This window comes from Cyprinus carpio, chromosome A11, assembly GCF_018340385.1.
Source record: "Cyprinus carpio isolate SPL01 chromosome A11, ASM1834038v1, whole genome shotgun sequence".
NCBI classification, from domain to species: Eukaryota; Metazoa; Chordata; class Actinopteri; order Cypriniformes; family Cyprinidae; genus Cyprinus; species Cyprinus carpio.
This window is the reverse complement of record NC_056582.1, coordinates 3,103,281-3,131,093: the sequence shown is the minus strand read 5'-3', so window position 1 is coordinate 3,131,093 and position 27,813 is coordinate 3,103,281. Positions and strand designations below refer to the sequence as shown.

General features: G+C 37.2%; 1 protein-coding gene across 28 annotated transcripts; it reads left to right on the top strand.

Moving 5' to 3' along the window:
* On the top strand, window positions 1-27,120 carry LOC109074099 (gastrula zinc finger protein XlCGF46.1-like). 28 transcript variants are annotated; one of them, XM_042765890.1, is made up of 17 exons: window positions 1-141; window positions 2,186-2,331; window positions 2,494-2,685; window positions 3,583-3,729; window positions 5,026-5,149; window positions 5,230-5,313; window positions 6,670-6,753; window positions 7,734-7,817; window positions 10,412-10,495; window positions 10,970-11,053; window positions 16,918-17,001; window positions 17,642-17,725; window positions 18,474-18,557; window positions 20,435-20,518; window positions 20,850-20,933; window positions 23,307-23,425; window positions 24,521-27,120. In XM_042765890.1, the coding sequence occupies exons 2-17, from the start codon at window positions 2,287-2,289 to the stop codon at window positions 24,683-24,685; spliced, it is 1,632 nt and encodes a 543-aa protein (XP_042621824.1). In that variant the 5' UTR covers window positions 1-141; window positions 2,186-2,286; the 3' UTR covers window positions 24,686-27,120. The 28 variants fall into 28 exon arrangements, with proteins under 28 accessions (XP_042621824.1, XP_042621833.1, XP_042621825.1 ...); XM_042765891.1 differs by having other exon boundaries at window positions 41-141; window positions 2,273-2,331; XM_042765884.1 differs by lacking the exon at window positions 1-141 and adding an exon at window positions 178-485.
* Window positions 27,121-27,813: the final 693 nt, after the last annotated feature.

Sequence of the window (27,813 nt, the reverse complement as noted above, 5' to 3'; positions counted from 1 at the left end):
TGTGTTGTTATTTTGCTCATGAACCCTTTTAGTGACGTTGCAGCCAGTGTGCGCGTTCTCGTGGAGCTTTTCCGGTGGCGTTTCCTGTGTTTGTAAACTGACTTGAGTGGGAATAAAAGAGCGAAATAGAGCAGCACTAAGGTAAGATTTATGAGCACTACACGTAGAGTTTCAATAAAAATGATTATTACCGCTCTTTTATCTTTCGGAATGATGTGGTTCGGTGCGCCTTTAGAGGCCTCGAGAGATAACGTTAGGGATCTGATTATAGAAAGCCATGTATGCACGAAACACACATGGACGCGTTTAAAATCAACTCCAGCTCAGAGCAAATCACCCCTGACTGATGCGAGACATGCGGTTACATGTTTAGAAGGGGTTGAATTAAGGAAGCTCGACTGAATGAAAGGATTAGGTGTGTTAGATGAGCATTGTTGGTGCGCGAGCGCGAAGAGCAGCGCGCTGGGATGCATGTCTCGTGCGTGGTGTGTATAAGTATAACTAACGTTATCCTTTCATCTGCATACATTTATTACAACGTGCATGATTGTATTCGGTGTCTGCTGCTAAACGCACAGTACGTTACTCGTTTTCTTTGTGGATGTCTTCCATTAGCTAACTGTTAACACACCTCAGTCAAGTCCATAGTACTTCATGACATGGTTTGGATGTGTCTGATGAATGAAGAGGGTTGAGAGAATTGGATCTAAAACCTCATATGCTTACATATTCCTTCCTGTTTAAAAGGGCATTACACTGCTAAACAAGCCCACAAGAATTTTTAGTTGATTGATGTAACGTTACTGGACGAACGGGCTTTGACTTGAATTTGTTTGTAAATAATCTAATATATTTGTATGGGAGTTAATTTCGTATACTAATAGAAACAGATATTTAGCATTTTAGAAAGCTGAAGTTACTAAAGCAATGATCGAGGAGAGCACTAAGCATGAATTTGGGAAAATCACTGTAACATAGTGTTGCATATAGGGGTGCACGATAAATATCGGCCGATAATTAATGCGCATCTCGTCATTAACCCGTTTAATCCCTAATTTTTCCCAGACATGAAAATATCCAAATGATGTGTCATTAGTAACCCTTTGAAATAAACAATAATTATTTTTTGAATTTTTTTGGAAAAGTGTGTGAAAAATTGTGTTTTATGTTCGGTCACAATTGTGACCGGTGGGATAAGGTGAGTACTGAATGAACATATCTCTACTATTATGCATACAAAAAACCTTATGCAACACTGATAGGAACATTGAGATAAAAAAAAATTTAACTATCACTGCATTTCAAAATTGTTACTTTTTTGTGAAACATAACATCAAATTTTTATATTAATGCTTTGAGTATAAAAACATCATTATTGTAATTTTTTTGGAACATTTGAATTTTTAATTCAGTGCAATGTTTTGTCAATGCAACATTTTATTGTTATTTTCACTAGCAACTGCAATTGGATTTATATTGTATACCTAAGTTCACTGTTATCCCACCGGTCACTATTGTGACCATCAACATGTTTACTCATTCTATGACCACAGTCAACAAAAATAAATATATGTGAATGCATATATTAATACTAGACACCCTAAAGAACATGTGTACCAAAAATCTTTTTCATATCTTTATGTTGACATACTTTTGTGTGTTTTTGTTTGGTAGATTTTTTGAAGATTGGTTTTTGTCTTCGTGCAAACAGGAAATAAACTGCTCTGGTCATGTGACAGTTTGCACTAACCATGTGATACTGCACATATTTAATCGAGACCCTTTATTTTTTCCATATTTGCAGGAAGTGCACTAAAACATCAGTCATCAGCCGTTGTTAACAGACAAGCTGCGCAAATCCACCTTCATTATCAGCTTGGATTTGCACAGCTTGTCAGAGCTGCTATCAAATTGGCACGAATGAAAACAGTGAGACACGCTTTGAACACAAATTGACACATTTAAAATTCACAACATCATCTCAAATTTACGTCACACACAGTTTGAGTTTCAGGCCTAGCAAACTCTTCGTACTCGAAGCAATTTCTGTGTTTGAGTGCTGCGTCCAGTGGATGAAAGCCTGTAATTGTTGTGTTACCCACCCTGCTCAGTCTTACAACACTTGCTGTATTTTCTTTGTGAATGTCTCATGTTTCTACTCTAATTCATCTTTGTCACCGCAAAGAAAAGACATTGCTGCCCCATGATAGAGACTTGTGTGACACTTGGTCCAAACTGACGTCTCATCTGCACATCTCGCCTGTCTCTCAAGCGCTGTCCACCACCATGTCACACATACCCGGCAGCTCGGTCCGGGACCACATGAAATGGGTTAGTCCTCTACACGTTCCACGCTTCAGGACATCTTATTTTCTCTCTTGGGTTATTAGATTTTGGATTTTCGCTTTAATTCTAGTTCCAAATCCCTTAGTGTCTACACTTCCCGCAACAAAAGCTCATCTTTTATTCTTTTGTCTTGATGTTTTTTTAAAGGCAGGGCTGTTGGGATGTGAAGCGGTGCTGTCCAGCATGGCTCTGATGCAGGCCAGTTCCATCGCTGCTCCTAAGAAAATGATGTCGCCGTTGGGTCCGGCTTCAGGCCACGGTTCAGCCCAGAGGGATGCACAGGACCGAGGGATGCAAGGACACATGGTCTTACCAACGAGCATGACCTGCCCTCCGCTGGTTAGGAGACACCTTCAAGCTATAGATTAGTGAAAAGAGTTGCAAATTAGTTATTTAGGTTAAATTGGTTATTTTGTGCCATCTGGAAAAAAACAAAAAACACTCATAATAACTATTTTTCAAGAAACGGCTAAAGACGCATCTTACATATTGTACAAAACGGCACTTAGCAGCACTTGTTGTCCTTTTTTATTGTCTTTTATTTGTAAGTTGCTTTGGATAAAAGAGTAAATGTAGTGAAATATCACTGATTCTGATTTGGCCCGCTCACGAAAGTCTGGTAGCTACAAAATTTGCCCACTGCCTTATCATACATGATTTTCTGTTTTCAAACAGTGATTTATTTTAAAGTGATGTAAAATAAGAATACATTTAAATTCAGTTGTGTTGGACATGTGTCATACAATGTGACACTCTATATTTCATCTGAAACTATCATTTAATCTTTGTTTCTTTAATAATTACACATGGATCTTTAATAATCTCATATTGTTTCAAACACTACATGGAATATTGTACTTTTTACTCTTCTCTCACAGAAGGGCTGTTTAAAATGAACTGGTAAAGGCAAAAAGCAGGTTAGAAATGGAAGGAAATGGTGATCTATAGTACTCAGATAGCAGCGACATAGGTTCAAAACCTTAAATGTTGCGTAGAAAAATCTGTCAACTACCCAGTTATTAGTATTGCCTTCGGCTGTAAAAAAAAAAAAAAAAGAAAAAAAAAAAAAACCCTTGACCTCATATAAACCGGTAATTATTGGCACTGCAATGCATTCGTTCAGTTTGTTGGTAAAATGTTTCAGAAATCTGTTTGTTTTATAGTGTTGTGTTAAAACGCAGAGGTGGCATTGTAGGTTTACAAGCATTTGTGATTCATGTGTGTGTGTGTCTGTAGCTTCTGCGGAAGGAGGCTGATTTTACAGCTTCCCGACTGCTGGATGAGAAGGAAGTGAGACCCAATGAAGACATGCAGCTGAAGAAAAAGAACAGGAAGTCAGGAACTCCCTCAAAAGTGAGAGAGCAGGAGGGGCAAGCAGGGAAGGTCAGTGTGTGGGGGTGGCATATATCACGCAGAGTGTGTTTGAATACACTGCTTTCTGTGAGACCTTTTCAGTGCTGTTTGGTCGTGCGAGAGGGTTACGGAGAATATTGTAAAAATATATATTTCTTCAAATGTGACATTACAAGCGTTTCAGCAGCTGTTCCTGTATGGTAATGGTGTGTTTGTGGTGGTGTGGGGGAGGAGACGGCTGGTTTTGTTCGGGGGGTGGGGCGGTCTGTAAAGGGAGGGGAACGCTGTAGCACAATAACTGTTATTGTATCTGTCTGCTGTGATTTAAAGGGCTGGGATTTTTAGGAATGATTCATATCTGCTTCTTTTTTAGTTTGGTACTTGGCTAGTTAAAGTTTAGGTTCTTTTATGTGTGACGTCGTTTTGTTATGCATGTCTTTTTATACTATGTGCATATAAAAGAATAGTTCACCAATCATTTATGACATGTTATATATTCATTGTCATGTTATCCCAAACCTGTATCCGTTTCTTTATTTTGCAGAGCAAAAATTAAATGTGTGTGTGTTTTTCCCATTTAATAAACGTTAATGTGGTTCTGTGTTGTTTTGGACCCCTCTGGCTTTTATGAAATGTGCTCGTTTGTGTTCTGCAGAATAAAGAAAGTTATACAGCATTGCCATGTGTAAATTATGACAGATTTTTCATTTTGGTATGAGCTATGCAATACTGTGCATTACTCAGCACTGAGTATTGTGCAAAAGAAGATATTTAAAAAGGATTACATAATTGTCATGCAATGATATTTGCCTCTGCTCTGTGACTTGATTTCCCAGTTTCTAACTGGAATACATGGTTTAGTGATGCCTGCCGTGTCAGTCTTTCTTGCATTTTAGTGTGAAATGTATGATGCATTTGAAACTGAAAAAAATAAAGAAGACAAACTGTAGGTGATATAGATTTTTATGTAATCATGCATTTGTAGTAGGGATACAAAAAGTAACCTTTTTTTAAAGGGTAAGGTAGTACAACTTAATACACATCTATCTGTCTCTCTCTAACTCTCTCTCTCTTTCTCTCTGTATATGTAATGTGTTGTAAGTTGCTGCTTCAATTAACTGATTGAAAAGATCCCACTCAAAAAGTATGATAGTCATTAATGATGCTCTCAAGTATGTGCCGTGGAGAGCTATTCAAGATTGTGTGTGAATAAAGACTTCTATTTCAGCCTGTTCCTCTCACAAAGTTGTGTGGCTTCAGAAGATTTGGAATGTAGTGTATGGATAATTTTTCTGATAATTCTGTGGTTCTTCTTTTTCCTGATAGGCGGTTGTGGATGAAAATGGAAATTGTCCACTTTCAAAAGTCCAGAAGAACTTTATCTGTGACCACTGTTACGGAGCCTTCAGGAGTGGATACCACCTGAAGAGACACATTCTCATTCATACTGGTATGAATATTTGTGTTGATCATGTTTGATTGTGGTAATGTGTTTCACTGTTTCACACTTGAGTGTCTGATTTATCACAGGAGAAAAGCCGTTTGCTTGTGCAGTGTGTGACATGAGATTTATTCAGCGTTACCACCTGGAGCGACACAGCCTCACTCACACTGGTACGACTTGTTCCTCTGCATTCTGATTTGAAACAGTAATTGTTACCTTTGCATTTGTGATTTGATAAATGTAAATAATGTGCTTTTATAGGTAAGATAATTTATTTGCATGTGAGTGATGAATTATTGGACTTATAAGCTGCACTATAGAATTATTATTATTTTTTTTTAATTGAATTAAATTCCATTATTTACATATATAATATGAAAATAGTTTTTTGAATTAATGTTCTTGCCTTCCCCTGATTCACTACAGTAAGCATTTAATAATAATTAAATTGAGCTGTCAGGTCAGGTGAAGCTTTGGAGCTGCTCTGATTTGATGATCACAGGAGACAGCCACAGATGGCAACAGAGAGGCCAAAGTTCTGTAGTGCAGTTTTAATATCAAGTCTTCTCCCTGTACACTTAATGTTTGCACCTTAGTTAAATGACTTAATGTTTGCCTACAGACTTGTTTCCCAGTGGTGATCGGATACATTTGATCAAAAGCCAAGTTCACACTACACGACTTTAAACGTCAGCAGATCGCTGGGCTGTTCAGACTACATGACTTCCTGTCTGTCTTGAAGTCGTTGTGGTGTTCATACTAAGCGTCACTATGTAAATGATCTGCAACAGGGGGTCACACACTACACGAGCTGATAACTCTGTCACCCAGCAACACATTCTCATGAATGATGCGTAACAACATTTGAAACAGGAGTTGTTTATTTGAAAATGAACGTGGGGAGGAATTAGCCATTAGTCAAGTCACCTTTATTTGTATAGCGCTTTATACAATACTGATTGTGTCAAACAGCTTTACAGAGTCAAACAGGAAAATAGTTTGTAAGTAACCCAAGAAGACAATAACAGAGTAATTTTTCAGCTAAAGTGAGTTCATTGATGATTCAGTGATGTCATCGTCCGGTTCAGCTCTCTTCCAATAGCATCTGTGCAATCAGTCAACTAAGCAAGCCAAAGGCGACAGTGACAAGAAACCAAAACTCCATCAGTGACAGAAATGGAGAAAAAACCTTGGGAGAAACCAGGCTCAGACGGGGGCCAGTTCTCCTCTGGCCAGATGAAACCAGCACAGATCACAGCCTGACCTGTCGCAAGCTCGTTTACTTGTAAATCAAGCTTAAAATCCTGTAGTGTGAACTTGGGTAAAGTTTCATTAACGTTGCGTGAATCCTGACTAATCCTGTTTGTACATTATTCTGAAGTAGGCACTTAAGCAAAAATCATGTACTGTGTCTTGAATCAGCTAAACCCTTCTGGGTGTATAAAGCTTAATTTGTTATGAGGACATTTGAGCAAGGTTTTGTTTCTGTGTAGACGATCATTGAATTTGCCACTCTGTGCATTTAGGGGTGAAGCCGTTTGCTTGTTCCATGTGTGACATGCGGTTTTTCCAACGTTACCACTTGGAGAGGCACAGCCTCACTCATACTGGTATGTGTCGTTACATTGGACAATCCTTCAATATTTACTTTTTACACAATAGCACTCTTTAAAAATGTTAAAGCAAAGTTTTATGAAACAAGCATCATCTTTATTTACATACTATACAACTATAACTGATATCAAAGTCTTGCACAATTTTTTGTTTTGTTTTGTTTTTGATGTATGTGACCCTGTCTGTGAAATCCAGGCTAAAGTCTCAAAATCTAATTATGCAATAAAAAGCATCAAAGTTTGATTTCACTATGATTTCAATCATTGACATGGCCTTACTCAGTCAGCGTTAAAGTTATAAAGGTTATATTTTGCACAGAATGTTCTATATCTTTATGGAGGATGATTTTATGTAAACAAATAAATAAATAAATAAAAAGCCCACAGAAAAATGACTTGTTGGGTTGGGTTTTCACAGGCAGGGTCACATATGGTAAAACAAAAAAAATACTGTGCTCTCATTAGTCTTTTTATTTATATAATTATAATGTAATTATAGAAACCCCAAAAATCTGTATATTATAAACAAAGTTACAGATCATAGCGCGTCTACACAGAACAAAAACCTTTATTTTATTTATTTATTTTTTAAGGTCTCTTCACACAAATAAGAATGACACAAGACACAAGTATAAAATACTAGCTTTTTTGTTTTTTTTTTCTTTTGCACTATAGCATTATTCACACCATGTTTAAATTTCTCTATTTTTTTTAAGCATTTGAGCAATTAGAAAGTTGACTCAGCTGCAAAAAAAAAAAAAAAGTTAATTTGAAATGATGCTAAGAATACAGTATTACTTCTAGGCTTTTAGAAAATGTCAGAATAACTTTTAGATAAATAATAATATCCACTGAAACAGATGTATGCTAGCAGTACTAGTTAGCAGAAGTACTATTTGGCAGAATTGCTGTACTTTTGAGTAAGCTGTTATATGATGTGCAGAAGACAGTTTATTGATATTTTGTTCTGCGTTTAGGGGTCAAACCATATGCTTGCACCATGTGTGACATGAGATTTTTCCAAAGATACCACCTTCAGCGACACAGCCTCATTCATACGGGTACAAGTCATCTCTACCCACTGCGCTGCTCTACTTTCTGCATTGCTTTTGTTCATTTGACTGACATTTCCGAACCATGCGGTGTTATGCTCACTCTGCAGTTCCATTCTGCTTTTGCTCAACATTCCTGCACATTGTCATGCACATGAACCTTGTTGCCTTTTTAGCATGCTAGATGTGTCCCTGGACCACAAAACCAGTCTTAAGTTGCTGGGGTACATTTGTAGCAATAGCCAAAAATACATTGTATGGGTCAAAATTATTGATTTTTCTTTTATGCTAAAAATTGTTAGGACATTAAGTAAAGATCATCTTCCATTAAGATATTTTGTAAATTTTCTACTGTATATAAATCAAAACTTAATTTTTGATTAGTAATATGTATTTTTAAGAACTTAATTTGGACAACTTTAAAGGCGATTTTCTCACTATTTAGATTTTTTTTGCACCCTCAGATTCCAGATTTTCAAACAGTATCTTGGCCAAATATTGTCCGATCTTTATAAACCATACATCAATGGAAAGCTTATTCATTCAGCTCTCAGGTGATGTATAAATCTCAATTGACCCTTATGTCTGGTGTTGTGGTCCAGGGTCATAGATATCGTCTGCATGACGTTTACTTTGTCTGTGAGGCAATCACAAGTCCCTTTTGAAACTTCATATTTAATCTTCAGAAAAATTGCTTTTCTCTTTCACCTCTATCTTTGAAAGGAGCCCTGCTTATCTGTGTTCTAACAGAAAATTTCCTTGAAAAAATGTGTGTCATTGTGGTTGGCTTTTGAGGAGTACTGCAGATGATCTTAAGTTCTGAAGGTGCACGCAAAGTATGGCTTCCTTCAACATCTTATTGAAGAATGACATCTTCCTTAGTTTTCCTCCCAAAATTCCACAGATTTTTTTTACCATGCATTCAAAATCTCAGTCTCCAACCTGGCAATCATGGTTCATGCGGATATCCCATAAGCTCATTTACAGATTTCATAGTTTTACTTTTGAAATGGTGCAAACGGTTTATCTTCCAGTTGTCAGTCTTAAGTAATATTTTCTGGACCCCACTTTATTGACTTGCCAAATTAGGCCTTGCCAATATATGTATCCTTGTGACAATATAAAATGTCAACCGCGACAGATGGATAGATGCATGTATTTATTTATGTGTATTCCAGAGCTGCACGATTAATCATTACAAGACCGCGATCTCAGTTCAAACACCCAGGCGATCTTATTTCAAAATGACACCGAATCTCCTGTGTCTAAAATTCACTTTTCACAAAGTCTTATCAGAACATTCAAATCTGCATTCGAGCTGCCGCTGACACAGAGAGAGCAGTTATCATGTTTAGGTATGAAACAGCTTCACAAACAATCTTGTCAACCACAGTATTATTTCTGTCTTACAATCATGCATATTATCACTGAAGTAATGAGATAAAAGTATATAGTTAGGAGGATATAAATAACGATCAAAACAGAGCAAATCACCTTTTGAAAGTAATTGGTGCTTGGTATTTGTATATGTATTTGTCTTTGAATAATTAATTCAAGAGATTCCTTCAAAACTGCTGATTCCTCAGTAATGAAACAAGTTAAGTAATTAAGAGCGAGTCATTGAATCATTCATTCATACATTTAATAATTAAAGACTACAGATATTATTAGATTATTAGACTACAGATATTAATATTTTGTCACAGCCTCTAGTGAATTACACATTATTTGGTTTATTTCAGAGTTATGGTAGAATTATTATCTCTATTTAAGAAAAAAAAAAAAAAAAAAAAGTCATCCTGATTCCCAGTTTATCCATAATCGTGTAGCTCTAGTGTATACTGTGGTCTTCAAATATTTGTGGACGTGGTTAACTCAGTTTTATGTACAGCGGTCCTGCACCAGAGACACGGAAACAAGGAGGAGGAAGATAAACACACAGATCAGGAGGACTAAGGCTTAGTTCTTTGACAAGAAGTGTCAGTCAATAGAGATTTTGTTGTATTGTTTATATTGCGATAGGTAAATATACCTGTACAGTGCAGGACTGCTTAAAGTTGTTGACAAAGCATGCGTGCACACTCATCTCTCAGACAGCGTGCTAGTACTGAATTGAGTTACCTTTCACAGCTTAGGTCAAATTCACTCAAAATTGTCAAAATACCCATTTTGGCAAGTATAACTGAAAACGGGTGGAAAATTTTTAGTAGTAGTTCATGGTAAATTATTGCTTTAAAGCATACTTTGTGTCATTTGTATCTTCGATTTAGTGTATTAGACATTGTTTGCAATATTTAAAAGAACTTTTTACTTGTTGAATATCCTATTTCCCTTGGAAATATGTCAGATTATGGAAGACATTGTTTCATGCTAACCTTCAGAATCAGTGTTAGTAGCTGGTAGCCATTATTAGCACAGTGCCCTATTAAGCTGTGCAACCACCTTTCACATGCTTTTTATGTGCTTGCAAACATCTCTTGCACTCTGTTCTTGTGAAGCATGCGATTTCAGCAATATCTGTCAACAATCGGCTCCTATATTGACACAAACGTGTTGCATATACATGGTTTATATCTTATGCATAATTTGCTCTGGTCATCTAGGGGTGAAGCCGTATGCTTGCTCCATGTGTGACAGGCGTTTTTTCCAACGTTACCACCTGCAGAGACACAGCCTCACACATACGGGTGAGCCGTCTCTCCTTACCCTTTACATTGTTCTACTTGACTACACCAATGCACGGCTTAGCACTGTTGCCAACTTGTCAGCGTTTGGCACTATATTGTGTTTATTTATTTATTTATTTTTTTAGACTGTTGCCTTGGCAATGAAAAGGGGTTTTTAAAACCTATTTGAAACTTGGTTTCTACACTCACAAGATTATAAACAGGGAATTGTGAACATTGGGAAACCTCCAAATATTCCCTCAAATGTTTCTGGCTCAGTATTATTAAACAGTTGGCAGCAATGCTTTAATACCTTGTACACATTGCTTTTTATAGTTCATGACAACAAACACAAGCAAGCAAAACAGTTTTCAAACATAGGTTTGACTGCAACAAACTCGAGTTTGGGCATAGTTACAGACAATGCAATGGGGTGTTGGACATACTGAAAGTTTTTATTCATCAAAACGTAACATTCCGGTACTCTGTGTTTAGGAGTGAAGCCGTATGCTTGTTCCATGTGTGACATGAGGTTTTTTCAGCGTTACCACCTGCAGAGACACAGCCTAACCCATACGGGTATGAGTCCAAGGGGGCAATGCACATTTAAAGCATATCAAACACTTAATTTTGCAGCGTTTATTATATGGCAACCACACTTTCCATGGTTCTCCATGTGCATTTTGGCTTTTTTGTGTGACCAAAGGGGTAAACATAAATTATTAATTGTCCTTTGAATTTTTTATTTCTTTAATTTTGTCAATGTTGTCATCTCCAATGACACAGTCTCAGCCACATGGGTGTGTGTGTCATGGCTGGCCCATTCTCAGGGAACTGTGCCATATCGCGGCACAGAAATTCTCTTTTGGTTTTTTGTTTGTTCAAAGAGGTTACTGTTGAAGGTTACTGCATCCTAGAAATGATATTTTCCCACCTTAGCCCCAAAGTGCATGGCCATAACCATCATAGACATTGAGGGACACCTTGGTAGGTACATCCCCACAATATTCAGTTTACTTGTCAACCAAGGATTTTTTTTTTTTAAGCACACTTTATATTAGTTGTTAGCTACTATGTGCTTACGTTAATGTGATATGGTTAGGTTTAAAGGTGCAGTAAGTGATTTCTGTCCATATTTAAAGTCAACACCCAAACAAACACACCGCTAACAAAAAGAAACATCCCTGCCTTCATTGCTCCACCGCCAAATTCATGAACATGCTATGCTACACAAACAAACATAGTTTGGTACAAACATAATTTATGTTTTCTAGAAGACAGCTAGCAAATATTTTAATTTTCAACACTGTTTCTCAGAAATCACTTACTGCACTTTTAAGTTTGGGTAAAGGGGTATGGATAGTGTCAGCAGCAGCAATTTTTAAAAATTTTTTTTTTTTTTTTTTTTTTTTGTTTTTTTTAACTTAGCAGTGACGGAAAAATCTATTGCAACATGTAACTGTAATTCCCACCACTGTCCAGTTGGGGATGAGTGTGCTATTATCTAGTATTGTCCCATCTTTGATAATAGCTTAATAATAGCTTAAAATTTAATTTTACGATCCTGTCTATCGTGTTAGTCATGGCCTAATGGTTAGCGAGTCTGACTTATAACCCAAAAAGTGCAGGTTTGAGTCTCTGTACTGGCAGGGATTGTAGGTGGGGGGAGTGAATGACCAGCGCTCTCTTTCACCCTCAATACCACGACTCAGGTGAGACCCTTGGGCAAGGCACCGAACCCCCAACTGCTCCCCAGCCGCAGCAAAAATGGCTGCCCACTGCTCTGGGTGTGTGTTCACTACTCACTACTGTGTGTGTGCACTTAGATGGGTGAAATGCAGAGCAGAAATTCCTAGTATGGGACACCATACTCGGCCTTACTTCATCACGTCATCATTTTTTCAGTGGCTGATTCTTGAGCTGTAACCACAATCCCAATACTAAAAACACTGATCAGCCACAACATTAAAGCCACCTGTCTGATCTCATCTCATGCTGCTAAACAGCTTTGGTGCATCAAAACATTGACTTCATAAGACCTCTGAATGTGTCCTGTGTTCTCTAGCACCAAAACATTAGCAGCAGATCCTTTAAGTCCTGCAAGTTTCATGGATGGATCCTGCAAGTCCTCCATGGATTGGATTTGTTCATCCAGCACATCCCATAGATGCTGAATAGGATTGAGATCTGTGGAATTTGGAGGCCAAGGCCACACCTTGAACTCTTTATCATGTTCCTCAAATCATTCCTGAACAATTTTGTGCAGTGTGGCAGGGTGCATTATTCTGCTGAAAGAGGACACTGCCATCAGCAAACAGCACAGCCATTAAGGGCTGTATGTAGTCTGCATTAATCTTTAGGTAGGTGGTATGTGTCAAAGTAACATCCACATGAATGCCAGGACTAAAGGTTTCCAACAGAACATTGTCCAGAGCAAAACACTTCCTCTGTTGGCCTGCTTTCTTGCCATAGTGCTTCTTCCCCTGCTGCCATCTCTTCCCCAGGTAAACAATACATAGACACCCAGCCATCTACCTGGATCCACCACCTGGACAGTTAATGTGATTCCTCAGACCAGACGACCTTCTTCCATTGCTCTAGGATCCAGTTCTGTTGCTCATGTGTCATTTCAGCAGTTGAAAGGGTGGCCCCTTGACTGATCTGCAGCAGTACCAGCAAATTTTGATGCAGTGTACACCTTTGTATCATAAGCAGTATTACATTTTCAGCAATTTGAGAGACAGTAGCTCTTTGTAATCGGACCAGACAGGCTAGCCTTCACATTCCACAAACATTAGTGAGCCTTGGGTGCCCATGATTTTAATGGTTGAGGTAGTTTTTTTTATTCGGACCAGACAGTCATTCGCCAGCGTTTTTCAACGCGTTTTTTGTGTTCACACCCAAGCGATTTTCGCTGACGATGAGCCGAGTGAACATGCAAATTCATTCACTGACATTAGATGGCGCTTAATGTAAAACCATACTAGTTCTCTTTTATCAAGATTTTTTGTAATCGCTGTCGCGTTTGTCATATAGTTCTTTGTGTTCCGACCCCAACGAGGACCAGCAACTCTACATTCATCTTGCCTTACATCTTCTTCGTCTTATTTCTTCCCGGCAGTGTAGACGCTACCTGGCGTATATCTTCTTCGCCGTTACGTATGTGTGCTCAGCAAGACAGTTTTTGTGTTTGAGCGCCCCCAAGTTGTGTTTTACTGTAACTTCAGAAGCTCCAGACACGTGTGCAAAAGCGCCATTCTCATTGGTCGTATAGTTTTTGACGCGGGGCGTCAAACCAAAAAAAAACGAACCCGAGGCGTTTTTTAAAAAAATGACGCTTTTACGCGTGCCGTGTTTTTTCGCGTCGGTGTGCACACTCACATTGGCGCGCCTTTGTTTAGTCACGAGGCGTTAAACGTCGGCGAATATCGCGCGCGAAATTCGTCCCGGTGTGAACAGGCCTTATGTTTGAGCCTTGGGTGCCCATGACCCGCACCATTTTTGGGAGGTCCTAACCACTGCAAACCAGGAATACCCCACAATACTTTGCATTTTGGAGATGCTCTGAGCCAGTCTTTTAGCCATCACTATTTGACCCTGTCAGAGTCACTCAGATTGTTTCGCTTGCCCATTTTTCCAGTTTGCAGCACATGAAATTCAAGAACTAATTGTTCATTTGCTGGCTAATATATCGCACCCCTTGACAAGAACCATTAAAACAGTATATTAAATCAATGGTAACAACGTCGTCTGTCATTTTAATGTTGTTTCTGATCAGTGTATGCCTTGCAAGTTTCTAGTTATGTATTATTACTAACCCTAAAGCACTACATTTATTTTAAACCTGTCACTGTAAAAATCAAATTCATATACCTATAATTTGAAAATGATGCCTGTTTTTTTCATTGTTTTTTATGCTTTTGTTTTTTTTTGCCTTGAAGTAATGCTGCCTTGATTTGGAAAGTGGAAGAAATAATTTAGAATCTTAGAATTTTTAAATCGTAATCATGAATATGTCACATTTAAGTGCTTTGCTGTCAGACAAAGTAGGAAACATGGAGAACATGTTTTTTTTTTTTTTTCTCTTTTTTCTTTTTTTCCTCTTTTGAAAATGTATTAGACGTTTAACCAGCAGATCAAAATTGGAATCTAATCCTGAGTAAAAAGAGTGTGTGCATGAGAGGCAGCATATGACGATGCACATGATGGCAGCATAAACCGCAACCTATAATCAAAAAAATAACTAAATTCTCTTATGTAATGTTTTGAACAATGATCAAGTCTTACATTCAAAACGGGGTTAAGGGTCAGTTCAAAGATGGCTCATAACGGCCTAAACTAGGAAATGATACCGCTGCAGCACACAGAGTTAGTTAATATTTCTGTAAATATAATTAAAACACATCACTGTTCTTTGTTTTGCACTAATCAGTTGTCCCACAAGGTGGCAACACTGGCCCATGCCTTGTGTCACAGTATAAAATGAAGCTAAAAGATGGAATAACAACAGCAGTAAAATCGCAGAGACCACAACAACAAAAGTCTCCCGCATTGACAAGCGCTTGTGTAAGGGGGTTATGAGATAGTCAGAACTACATCGGTTATCGGTCATAACTTCTGGAGAACTTCAGTTTCTGCTATGCAGCAGCTCTCCAGTGCATTCATGTTTTACTTACATTTGACCTTGACAGACTGAAGACATAAACCTTTTCCCCGTTGGAGAAGGCAGAGCCCCAAAGCCACACCCACCTATTGTGTAATCACCATGGACTAATGGTAGTTCGAAGTTGAAACAAAATTTGTTCTGACAAGACTTTGTTCAAAATTACATCATACCAGTTTGTCTTCGATTTCACTTGAATTATATCGGGGCCTTCAGGCTTATCTATAGCTCGTGTCCTCCAAAACAAATTGCAGCCCAATTTTTTTTTGTCCATGCAGATGGTGTGTGTGCAACACAGAGAGTCCACTAGGTGCTATTGCCCATGTGTTAAAGTCATCCATCCATGCTCACCCGTGGTTGAGTATACTTTTGAAAGCTACACGGACACAGCTGTGTGTGAGATGAAGCGTATTGCAGAGAAAGAAGTATACCCGGGCCTTAAAGCTGCAGCAGAAATCGGTCCCTTGTCTAGGCATTAACTATTTTCTGTAAAGTAAATGGCACATGGAGGATAGTGAACAGTATGAAATCTGATTTTGCATCAATGTAACACAAACAACATTCCAGAAACAAGATCTATTTTAACGATCTAAGTGCACGATCTAAAGCGCACGGCGCAGGTGCACTCAGAGCATGTCCGAATCCACTTTTGCTAGTTTAATGACGGGAAAACGGTCGGCGTGATCTGCTTTTGTTATTTTTGTGTTTTTAATATTGTCTTAGTGAGTGGTGTGTGTTTTTTAGGATTAATGTGTAATAAACCAATCAGAGTCTCATTTCCCATCTCCTTTAAAAGCCAGTTGCGCTAGCGCCATGACCGGTTCACTATTTACATGGCAGAATGTAATTTTACATTTTTAAAAATGTTTGTGTGCTGCTGCACATACCTGTGTGTGTAATAAGGAAAGTGTATGTGCATTGTGCACCCGCCTATAGGCACATATAACTAATGCGCTCTTTAAATAACAAAGACAAAATAATGTGCCAGATTTTATATCAGGTTTGAGTTGGTCTATGGCGCAGTCTATTTTCAGTTCCTCAAAATAGCCACGTGCCAGCAGTGCACCTGAACACACCTCTTTCTTAGACCAGCACGCCCATGGGCACACAAATGGGTGCAAATGCATTTGCTATTTAAACAACGCAATGCAGGATGGGAAAATGAGAACTGCGTCGGGCTGAAACTAGCAAAAACACTTGCGCCGCGCCTTGAGCTGCATTGCGCCAGGTGTATGATAGGGCCCCATATGTGTAAGTCAGTACAGACCACAATAAACGTCTGACCCATTAGAAATTTAATGTATTGCTACATTTTAAAGCAGTTTCAAACATTATAAATGGTTAGACCACCCCAGCATTACAGCACTAACAAGAAGCAATAACACTGGTGCTATCCAGCAGCCTTAAACTATACATTATCACCATTTACTAACAATTATTGTTGTTTTGCGTAGTAACAATTTCGTATTAAATTTAAAAGGGGAGTCTGTTAGACTATTATATATTCGTTTTTGCAATATCCGTGTTTTTTCCATCAGTTTTTGTATTTCATTCATGGGGCACAAATGGCACCATTTCCTGAGAATGAGCCTACTGTTGTGAACACTGTTTTCATATTTGTTTATTATAATTATATTCTTTTTAGATTATTCATCTAATTTTTTTTTTTTTGTGTGTGTGGCTGTTTCCCTTGTGAATGCTCTGTTGTCTTTGATCATGAAGTTGCTACATTGAAGCTGATATTCGCAAGTCCATTCTAATACTAGTACTCTGCATTTAGGGGTGAAGCCATTTGCTTGCACAATGTGTGACATGAGGTTTTTCCAACGCTACCATCTCCAGAGACACACCATCACCCATACGGGTATGTGTCGTCTCTTTGCACCCCTCTCACACTGCTGGTTTTCTTCAGCATGTAACATAAATGAGCATAAAATAATGTTCAAAATTATGAGCTTTTACCATTAAATGTTTTATCTTGTTCAGATTTACTAAAAAGGTTTTTGGAGGAGGACCAGTGAAGTTTCGCTTAAGTGCACCCACAGAGTGTCAGTCATAGTTATTCACTTGATGAAAGAATGACTAATTTCCAGTTTCACAAAATTTACTGCAGTGGTTCATGTTTGACTCATAGTAGTTGGTTCATGAGCAGGAATTTTTTTTTTTTTTTTTTTTTTTTTTGGAAGACTTTGTGGAGAACAAAAATGTTTATTATAGGCAGTATAATCACAGTACAACTACAGTCAGTTAATGATGATGGAGATTTCTGTATTTGGCAATAATTATGAAAATATGCATTTCCAACATTAACTCCTATGTCTGAGAATTATTGCATAATTTGACTGTGAAGCTCTTGTTAGGAACTAATCATGATGTAGTCATACTAACATGACAGCTGGGTCAGAATGTAAAATTAGGCTACTATCTTTGATTCTCAGTTAAAATTTGTTAGGTTGTATTATTAAGATGATGCGTATGGTTAATATTTTGCTCTGGTCATTTAGGGGTGAAGCCGTATGCTTGTTCCATGTGTGACATGCGTTTTTTCCACCGTTACCATCTGCAGAGACACAGCCTCACTCATACGGGTATGTGTCTTTCTGTCTTACCCCCCTTAGATCATATCTGAGCTCTGCTGCCATTGACTAACAGGAAGCTGGAAGTATGCAATTTCAGTATTAATTAGTTTAGTACATTACTTTTAGACAGGAGAAATGGAGTGTCCCAAATTATTACACACACACACACACATATATATTTATTTATTTTATTATTAAATGAATGTGATCTTGGGTTAAAGTGCATACTGTCAGCTATCCTTAACACTACAGATTTATACATTTCCATATTATTTTTATAAGATGACAATTTTGTCCACTTTCATAAACCATTTTACAGTCAAAAAAATCAGACCAAAATGAGCTCAATAATCTTTCCGTCTAAATCTGAGAAAAGAATAATTATTTTATAGTTAAGTACTAGCGTATTAAGTATCAAGAGAAAAGAGAAAGCACTTCCCAAAAGGTAGAAATCCCTAAATCTATAAGCTTATAGTTACACTTTAACCCAAAGTTTTTCACCTAATTCCAGAACCTGAGCAAAAATATTAACACATTTCTAAGGTGGCAGCACTGCATCGTATTTCATGTCTAGTAGATGCTCAGTTTGTGAACTGCTCTTAGCATTTTATGCATAACTCACCTTACTTGGCTAATGAGACTGTAGTGAAAACTTCCTTTATATACGTTGTTCTGTGAGTTGAGCAGTTTCCATGAGTGCTTGGTTTAAGTTGACAGGTGGTAGTAAGGCTAATACACTGCTACTTTGTGCATTTAGGGGTGAAGCCTTATGCTTGCACCATGTGTGACATGCGTTTTTTCCAGCGTTACCATCTACAGAGACACAGCCTCACCCATACGGGTAGGTGAAATCTCTGTTTATATATATTATTATGAATTGCCTCTCAAAGCAGGGCTCGCAAAATCGCTAGCTCGATATCTAGATGGTATTTTGTCCAGATTCTAGTCGTTTTTTCTTAATGTATAGCTTCCATGATGTATTGGCTATCTTACCGACTGGCTATCTTATATAGCGATATGAAATTCCTTCCTTGATTCACATTGTTCACACGCTTGTAATGGTGAAACGGATCATAGTTGGTCATTTGTACATGTTGCTAATTTAAACATTTAAACCATTCAAGCATATGAAGAAGCAAAAGAGAATTCAGTTTTGTACTCACACTCTATTTTTTATTTTTATTTGCGCACACACAAAGAGCAGCGTTTCAGACAGCACGCGAACACCGAATTGATTCCTCTTTTCGTATCCTTAAGCTTGAATGGACACATACACACAAAATCATCTCAAAATACCGGTTCTTGGCAAGTATTCTCGTCAACACAGTAGGTTATGTCTCTCTAACAGTAGAGAAAGAAATCGCACATGTATCATTATATTGGATACATGCATTCATTCTTAAAGGGACAGCAGGCTGTAAATAGCTGCTGCTGTCTGTGTCATTAATGTTATGGGGATAGTTCACCCAAAAATGAAAATTTTGTCATCATTTACTCACCCTTGTGTCATTCCAAACCTGTTTGAGTTTCTTTATTTTGTTGAACATAGAAGATATTTTGAATAATTCTGTTAATCAAACAGTTGATTGACTTCCATAGTATTTCTTTCTTTACTATGGAAGTCAATGGGGACCAACAACTGTTCTTCAAAATTCTTCAAAATATCTTCTGTGTTCAACATAAAAAATAAACACATACAGGTTTGGAAAGACATGAGTGTGAGTAAATAATGACAAAAACTATTCCTTCAGTCAAACAACAAAACACAACTTTAACAAATATTGGTCTATATGTAATTTATAAATTGAACACTGTGCAGTGTGGCTTAACAGTTAATTATTACATTTCTGTACCTGAAAACTAATGGTAGACCTTTATTTTATTTGTGACTTTGTTTTATTTGTCTATGCTTGTAATTAATTATTTCTTATTTTATTACTGACGTTCACGTGCCTTTAACAATGTAATTTATGCTACTATTTTTTTTCTTTTTCTTTTTTTGTTATCAAATAAGTTGTGTGTTGTTTTCAATCTGACTCCAAATCCGTAATATGATCCAAACCATGATCCGTTGCACCCCTACTCTTGACTTGTTAATTGAAGGAAAAATACAGTCACTGAAGTTTGTGATGATGCTGATTTGTCCGTAGTAAAGTTCAGCCAAGGATTTAATTTTTATTTATTTATTTTAATTTTTTTCGGGCTAGTTAAATTCATTTTGGGCGACCAAAATCTGAAGAATGTCTGCCTAAAAGGCTACCAGGGATTTTGCGAGCCCTACGAAAGCTCTCAGTATGTTATGGAGAGAGACACAATCTGTTTAAACTACAACAAACTCGAGTTTGTATTTTTTCTATTCAGCAAGCATAAAAAAAAAAAAAAAACGCTGACGATAATGCCACCATCTTTTTTTCCAAAGCAGGATTATTTGTTTTACTGAATTTTTGCTCATCTGATTACAGAGGAAGGGAATATCAACACAACTAAATCTTTGTGGCACACACAAAATATCATGTTAAATATAAAATGATTATAATGCACACACAATACTTTATCTAATTTCATGATGCTTTGTAATATAGCCCACATTTTAATTATACTTGTTTTTTTTTTTTTTTTGGTTACTGCGGATGCATTTAGTATGAGCAGGATTTTTCCCCCAGAAATGCTATATTAATAGAAACACATACATGAACTGTTGGTGCTCTGTGCATTCAGGGGTGAAGCCGTATGCTTGCTCGATGTGTGACATGAGGTTTTTTCAGCGTTACCACCTGCAGAGACACAGCCTCACTCATACGGGTATGTGTCATCTCAAACCCCTGCCTTTTTATAGTTAATGTTCGTTTTCTGCATGCTAAAAAAAAAAAAAAAAAAAAAAAACTTTTACTTTGTTGTTTAGGGAAATTATTTCCATTAAAACCATACAAACACACAAACTGCATTAGACAAGCAATTTTTGATCTTATAATATGGCAAGAGTTGTGATGACTATTTAAGGTCAGCATGCAGAAAAGAAAAAAAAATGAATAAAACAATAGCATGCTCTACATTTTTAAACAGCGTTAAAATTGTTTGTTGCTTTGAATGTTGTGTAAAGACATTCACTCACTAAAATTGACTCTACATTTAGGGGTGAAGCCGTATGCTTGCTCGATGTGTGACATGCGGTTTTTCCAACGTTACCACTTGGAAAGACACAGCCTGACTCATACTGGTATGTGTCCGCTCACTGTACCCCTGATTTGTACCCAGTATTCCTTGATTGGAACTAAAGTTTGGATATATTTTGTGGTTGAGGTGTTTAGGGAGGAAAAAAATAAATAAAAAATGAGATAATTGACTTATTCAAATTAATGGCCAAAATGTTTAGTAATGACTTTTGAATAAGAACTGTTACTTTTGAAATACGTGTTAGCTATATCCTGCATCATAGAATATTTGCATCAAAGTCAAGACATATAAAAATGTTTTCGCCCCTTTAATTTACTGCTCTTTGGCACGAGTTTTGCGAGACTCACGTCACGCTTGCGTGTAGTATCAGGTTTCACAACATCTGTGTAGGTGCTCCTGCCTCATGTTTCTGAAGGTGTGTTTTTGTGTTTAAGTTTATTTGCATTCATTTAAGTATTAAAGCATAATCGATTAGAACATTTTTTTTATGATTTAATGATCAGTCTCCAAGTAGGTAGAACACAACTTCAAGTCTCAAACTAGGTTTCTGATTTTTAAATCCAAAACCCCAGTGTGCCACTTTACAATCAAGCAGTTTTTTTTTTATTCCATATTAAACTCTACAAACTCGAGTTTGTATGGAGTCAGATACTTTATTTCTAATCATGCATATACTCTCTGTTTAAGATTTCATGTGGGAACCCATATGACAATCAGTCTTAATCCTTTCATGTGTAGAAACAGTGTTTCCGACTCTTTGTCGATGATGTAAGGTGCTGGTCATATAATTAGAATATCATCAAAAAGTTGATTTATTTCACTAATTCCATTCAAAAAGTGAAACTTGTATATTATATTTATTCATTACAGACAGACTGATATATTTCAAATGTTTATTTATTTTAATTTTGATGTTTATAACTGACAACTAAGGAAAATCCCAAATTCAGTATCTTAGAAAATTTGAATATTGTGAAAAGGTTCAATATTGAAGACACCTGGTGCCACACTCTAATCAGTTAATAAACTCAAAACACCTGCAAAGCCTTTAAATGTTCTCTCAGTCTAGTTCTGTAGGCTACAGAATCATGGGGAAGACTTCTGAATTGACAGTTGTCCAAAAGATGACAATTGACACCTTGCACAAGGAGGGCAAGACACAAAAGGTCATTGCAAAAGAGGCTGGGTGTTCACAGAGCTCTGTGTCCAAGCACATTAATAGAAAGGCGAAGGGAAGGAAAAGATGTGATAGAAAAAAGTGTACAAGCAATAGGGATAGCCGCACCCTGGAGAGGATTGTGAAACAAAACCCATTCAAAAATGTGGTGGGAGATTCACAAAGAGTGGACTGCAGCTGGAGTCAGTGCTTCAAGAACCACTACGCACAGACGTATGCAAGACATGGGTTTCAGCTGTCGCATTCCTTGTGTCAAGTCACTCTTGAACAACAGACAGGCGTCAGAAGCGTCTCGCTTCAACAAGGACTGGACTGCTGCTGAGTAGTCCAAAGTTATGTGCTCTGGTGAAAGTAAATTTTGCATTTCCTTTGGATATCAGGGTCCCAGAGTCTGGAGGAAGAGAGGAGAGGCACACAATCCACGCTGCTTGAGGTCCAGTGTAAAGTTACCACAGTCAGTGATGGTTTGCGGTGCCATGTCATCTGCTGGTGTTGGTCCACTGTGTTTTCTGAGGTTCAAGGTCAACGCAGCCGTATACCAGGAATTTTTAGAGCACTTCATGCTTCCTGCTGCTGACCAACTTTATGGAGATGCAGATTTCATTTTCCAACAGAACTTGGCACCTGCACACAGTGCCAAAGCTACCAGTTACCTGGTTTAAGGACCATGGTATCCCTGTTCTTAATTGGCACGCAAACTCGCCTGACCCTTAACCCAATAGAAAATCTATGGGGTATTGTGAAGAGGAAGATGCGATATGCCAGACCCAACAATGCAGAAGAGCTGAAGGCCACACATCAGAGCAACCTGGGCTCTCATAACAACTGAGAAGTGCCACAGACTGATCGACTCCATGCCACGCCACATTGCTGCAGTAATTCAGGCAAAAGGAACCCCAACTATTGAGTGCTGTACATGCTCATACTTTTCATTTTTATAATTTTCAGTTGGCCAAGATTTCTAAAAATCGTTTCTTTGTATTGGTCTTAAGTAATATTCTAATTTTCTGAGATACTGAATTTGGGATTTTCCTTAGTTTTCAGTTATAATCATCAAACTTAAAAGAAATAAACATTTGAAATATATCAGTCTATGCAAGTTTCACTTTTTGAATGGAATTAATAAAATAAATCAACTTTTTGATGATATTCTAATTATATGACCAGCACCTGTATGTTGTGGCATGCTGTGAGAAGGAAGAGGTGGGGTGCTTAATAAAGACTGTTTTTCTCTGTTAGGAGAGAAGCCTTTTGCTTGTGACATGTGTGACATGCGGTTCATTCAGAGGTACCATCTGGAGAGACACAAGCGTGTTCACAGTGGTGAAAAGCCTTACCAGTGTGAGCGCTGCCAGCAGGTAAGAACACGTTTCACAACACTGCGGTTTTCAGGTATGGGACAACTCCCATGATCATTCATTAGTCCCGTAAACACCGTACACAAAATCATTTTTAAGGAGAGCTGCCAAACCCCAGTGACGAAACCATCGGTGACTCAATGTGAGCGTTCATTTGAGAAAGTTGAAAAATATTCAACTCAATGTAATTATTCATTGAATAATTAATTGAAGTCAGTGGAGCGCACGTCATCTTTGTCCTGTCAAATGCTGTAGGGAAATGTTAGGAAGATGGAGAAGTTAATCCTATTGGATGGAGTATGTAGTTGTAATAATAGGTTTTTACATTAAATCAAGTCTGCTCACTGCAAACATATTGCCAGCTGTTCATCAGGGAAAATGGCTTTCTCTTTTGTAATCAAATAAGAGTTCTCTCATGCCTAAAGTACTGCTAGAAGCCGCAGGAAACACCTCTGAGCGACCAAGTTTGCAGAGACTGGTGAGCCGAAACAACAGTTGCTAGTAGTGTGAACAGTGCTTTAGTCCTTACACTGTCTGGAATTTTGTATTACCAGTTGGGGAAATAATGCATTGTATTGAAATACAAAGGCTAAATGTCAACTGCTGAGTGATGCCACTACTGCTAGGAAGGTGTCTGAACAAGTTCACTTGCCTTGCCCTCATAACACTTTCTGTCACCATTTACCCACATGTTGTTCTAAACCCATAAGACTTTGGCTATTCTTTGAAACAAAAAGTATGATATTTTAATTTAAACCTGAGTGGTGTCTGTCCCTCCATTTAAAGTCTAAGTTACCAAAGCTTAAAACGACGTGAGGGTGAGGAAATGATGATGAAATCATTTTGAGTGAACTATCTTTTAAGTATTTTATTATTTTTATCATTATTATCTTCTAAATTAGAAGAACCATCATTTCAACCCAGCAGACATTGTAGCCATGTGCAAATTGAATACACTTACAAATGATTAAATTTATAGTTTGCAATTTGGGATTTTCATTAAAAGAACACAAGGAAAAGTAATCATTGAGGTAAAGTCAAAAGTGTAAATGCTTTAGTTGAACACTTCCACTAACTTCTCTTTTTTTCACCTTGAACTTCTCCCGGACAGACAGACTGTTGAGACACCGGCGATTGTGTCAGGGTCGTGGCGTGGCAAAAGTCGAGGCCCAGCCGTGCTCTTTCACCCAGGAGCCTCCCGCAGCGCCTCCGTCCACGTGGAGTCCTCTACATCCCGCCCCGGGCCGACTCGCTGTCTGACACCATACTCTTTAGACGACAGCACACCCAGACCTCTCTCAGGGCCACTGGCACTGTGGCCCCACCTGCTGACAGAGAGATGCGTTACAGACAGGATGAGGGGAAATTCTCCTCTTTTGTTTCTTAATTTAGAAACAAACAAGGTTCTCTTTTGATCATCGAGGGTTGTTTTATACTTTTTGGTAATATATTATGGGGTACTTTTAAGAGGCGAGGAACAAAAAACACACCTAACATGGGAATTTCATGTTACTAACCAAAAAAAAAAACATACAAAAGGTACAACCCATCATCTATTGACTGACACTTATTGATACACACTTCATGTAAGATGTAACAGCACTGTGTGATTAAAATCAGCATCATGTGATGTATAGGCCTGCTGTAAAGTGCTAAGGGTTAGTACCCTACTGTCCTGAGGACTCAGGTAATGTCCTACTACCATCGCGAGATCTGTTTGTAACACTGTACCCATATGTCACCATATGGATATGCGCAGTGTTTCCATATATTAATTCATTAAGCATTCACAGGCTTTTTCTCAATGATAAATGTTTGATCTTATATTGTAACTGTGTATGAATTTGAAAGATGTGTATATTGCTATGTGTAACAGCTGGTTTGTTCTCGGTCATTGCCATGAGCTGGTGGAAATGACACCACCAGTTGAGTTCTGCTCACTGGAAGTGTCCCCTTCTCTGACTTCACTCACTTAATGACTGGGTGAATCTCACAAGAGCTGTCAAGGCCATGCTTTGGGTGTCATTGGTCCTCACAATCTGAAATTTTGCATTAAGAAAATGAGGTCTATTTTATGCCGTTGAGTTTTTCATTGTTACAGTATTTTTATGTACCTTTAGCCAACTTCATTGATATTCTTATTACCATATTGAAAAAATAGTGTTTTGGATATACATTAAAATAATATATTTAATTTTGTTGTACTGGCTTTATTTAGGCAATGGGAATCATCATGCTTGCATTACTTAATGATAATTGAAGGAGTAAAATATGACAAAATATCAGTGCCTAAAATCAGGCTTCATTTTCTGTATGCTAAATGTTTTTTTTGATTTTTCCTGATTTTTGAGTGATATATGGCTGAGATGTTTTTGTGAGATACATTCAAGTATTGGCTCCACTGTTAATGCATCTACATGGTAAATTACACAATGAAAATGTCCAAAAGCCCCACAGTTTAGTGTACAGATTTATATGTGCAACATATTATAAGATATTGTGGCTTTTTTTTTATTTTATACACAACAATAGTTATATACATATTATTTTACTGAAACATTGACAAGAGGACAGATAGTCTGCCTGTTTTCTTTCCAAAGTCATTTTTAACATTATATTGCCTTGTGTTGAAATATCTATTGATATAGATTTGTTGTTCTGTTGTAAGACTCCGTTGTAGTATCTGAGATGGGAGTTTTAAAGTGGAGGTTTCCAGTGTGATATAGCAGTGTTGTCTTATGCATAGGTTTACTTTCATGTGAATCTGCATATGCAATGCCTTCAGTACATGTGGGCCAATAACAGATGACAAGGGCAGAGATCTGAAGTTATTGTTGCACCAAATGATATTGTATTTTTCAGTTTATTAACTTCTCATTCTATTGTTAACATGATATCTACTGTTTGACGAGAGTATCGTCTGTATTTTTTAAGTGCTGATGGACAGTTAGGGATTTAATTGGGCATTTCCTTGCATCAGAATGCTTTCTGGTGTTAGTATCTGGCAACTACAAATAGAATATATCTTTAGAGGGATGTCTGCTGTTTATTGACAAAAGATTGCTGCATTTCTATGTAATGACTGAATATTTTTCTTTGTAATGTTACATGTTTATATGCTGTAACTGAATTGGTTAAAACTTTTAGTTCTTTAGCAACAAGCTTTGTGTATTTTAAGTACCTTTTATGCTAATATAATTTTAAAACACTGGAGAGAAATGTGTGAAATGATCATCTATCTATATACAGTTGAATATACATTGCGTATACATACACACACACACACACACACACACACATAATTGGTCTGTAATTACTAATCAAAATATCTCTCCAAAGTGTTGGGAACATTATTTCAGTGTGCAAACTTGGATATCCGAATTAAAAATAAAGAAGCAATAGAAGATTTAAATGATTTTAGGTATTTACTTGGACAGATAAAGAGATCATCAGTAGTAGTTAACAAAGCATCCCTTTTTTTCGTGCATGATGTTGCAGACACTGATGTAACAACTTCACTGAATTCCTTCTCTTCAGCTGAAGGTGTTTTCCAAAAAAAAACTTATGATGGAAAATGAAACACATTTTGTTAATTGTTCAGACACTTCAGTAACATTTATTGTTTTTTGTGAGGAGACAAGAGAGGTGTTTCCTTTATGCATAAATAAAATACTAAATAAAATGTGTGGTTTTCATACGAGTATTCACTTTTAATTCATGGTTGTCGAAATCGCATTGGAATTAAATTTAAATCTGACAAAAGGTAAATTATTTTTCTCAAAAATGGAATATTGTACCCCTTCTCTTACAGTTTATTTTTAACAGGGAGACATCAAAATTAAGGGATTTAACTTATTTAGGTTTTACAAAATATTTCAAAATATTTGTGCTTTGCAAATAATAATAATAGTAATAATAAATGTTGCAATCAATAATTATTGGGGCCCAAGCACCAATGACTCAAATGTATGATCAGGTGATTCAACTGAAATTTATCTTTTTAAATGTAATGTGGTTTTTACAGCAAAGTCCATCTTGGCTCTTTAATTATAGTTAGGGCTGATGAACAAGTTGCAGCAGCATATAGCGGCAACTGACTTCCGAAGGAAATTTACTCCCACTTACTGTTAACTGTTGACTGAAACATTTATTTATTCCCCCCATAAAAAAATTAATAAATTAAAAAAAGATTTATGAATAGTATGTCAGGATTCCATCGGTCAATTTCAAATGACAGTTCAAAATTCTGAAGTATTTATCTTAGATCCCTGTTTTATATTTATTTCTATATTACATTTAAGACATTTAAAACTGTTATTTGTGTGAACTGTTGTTTTGTCGAAACTACAACCAAGTAAGCACTTTAATAAATATATCATCTGCTCAAA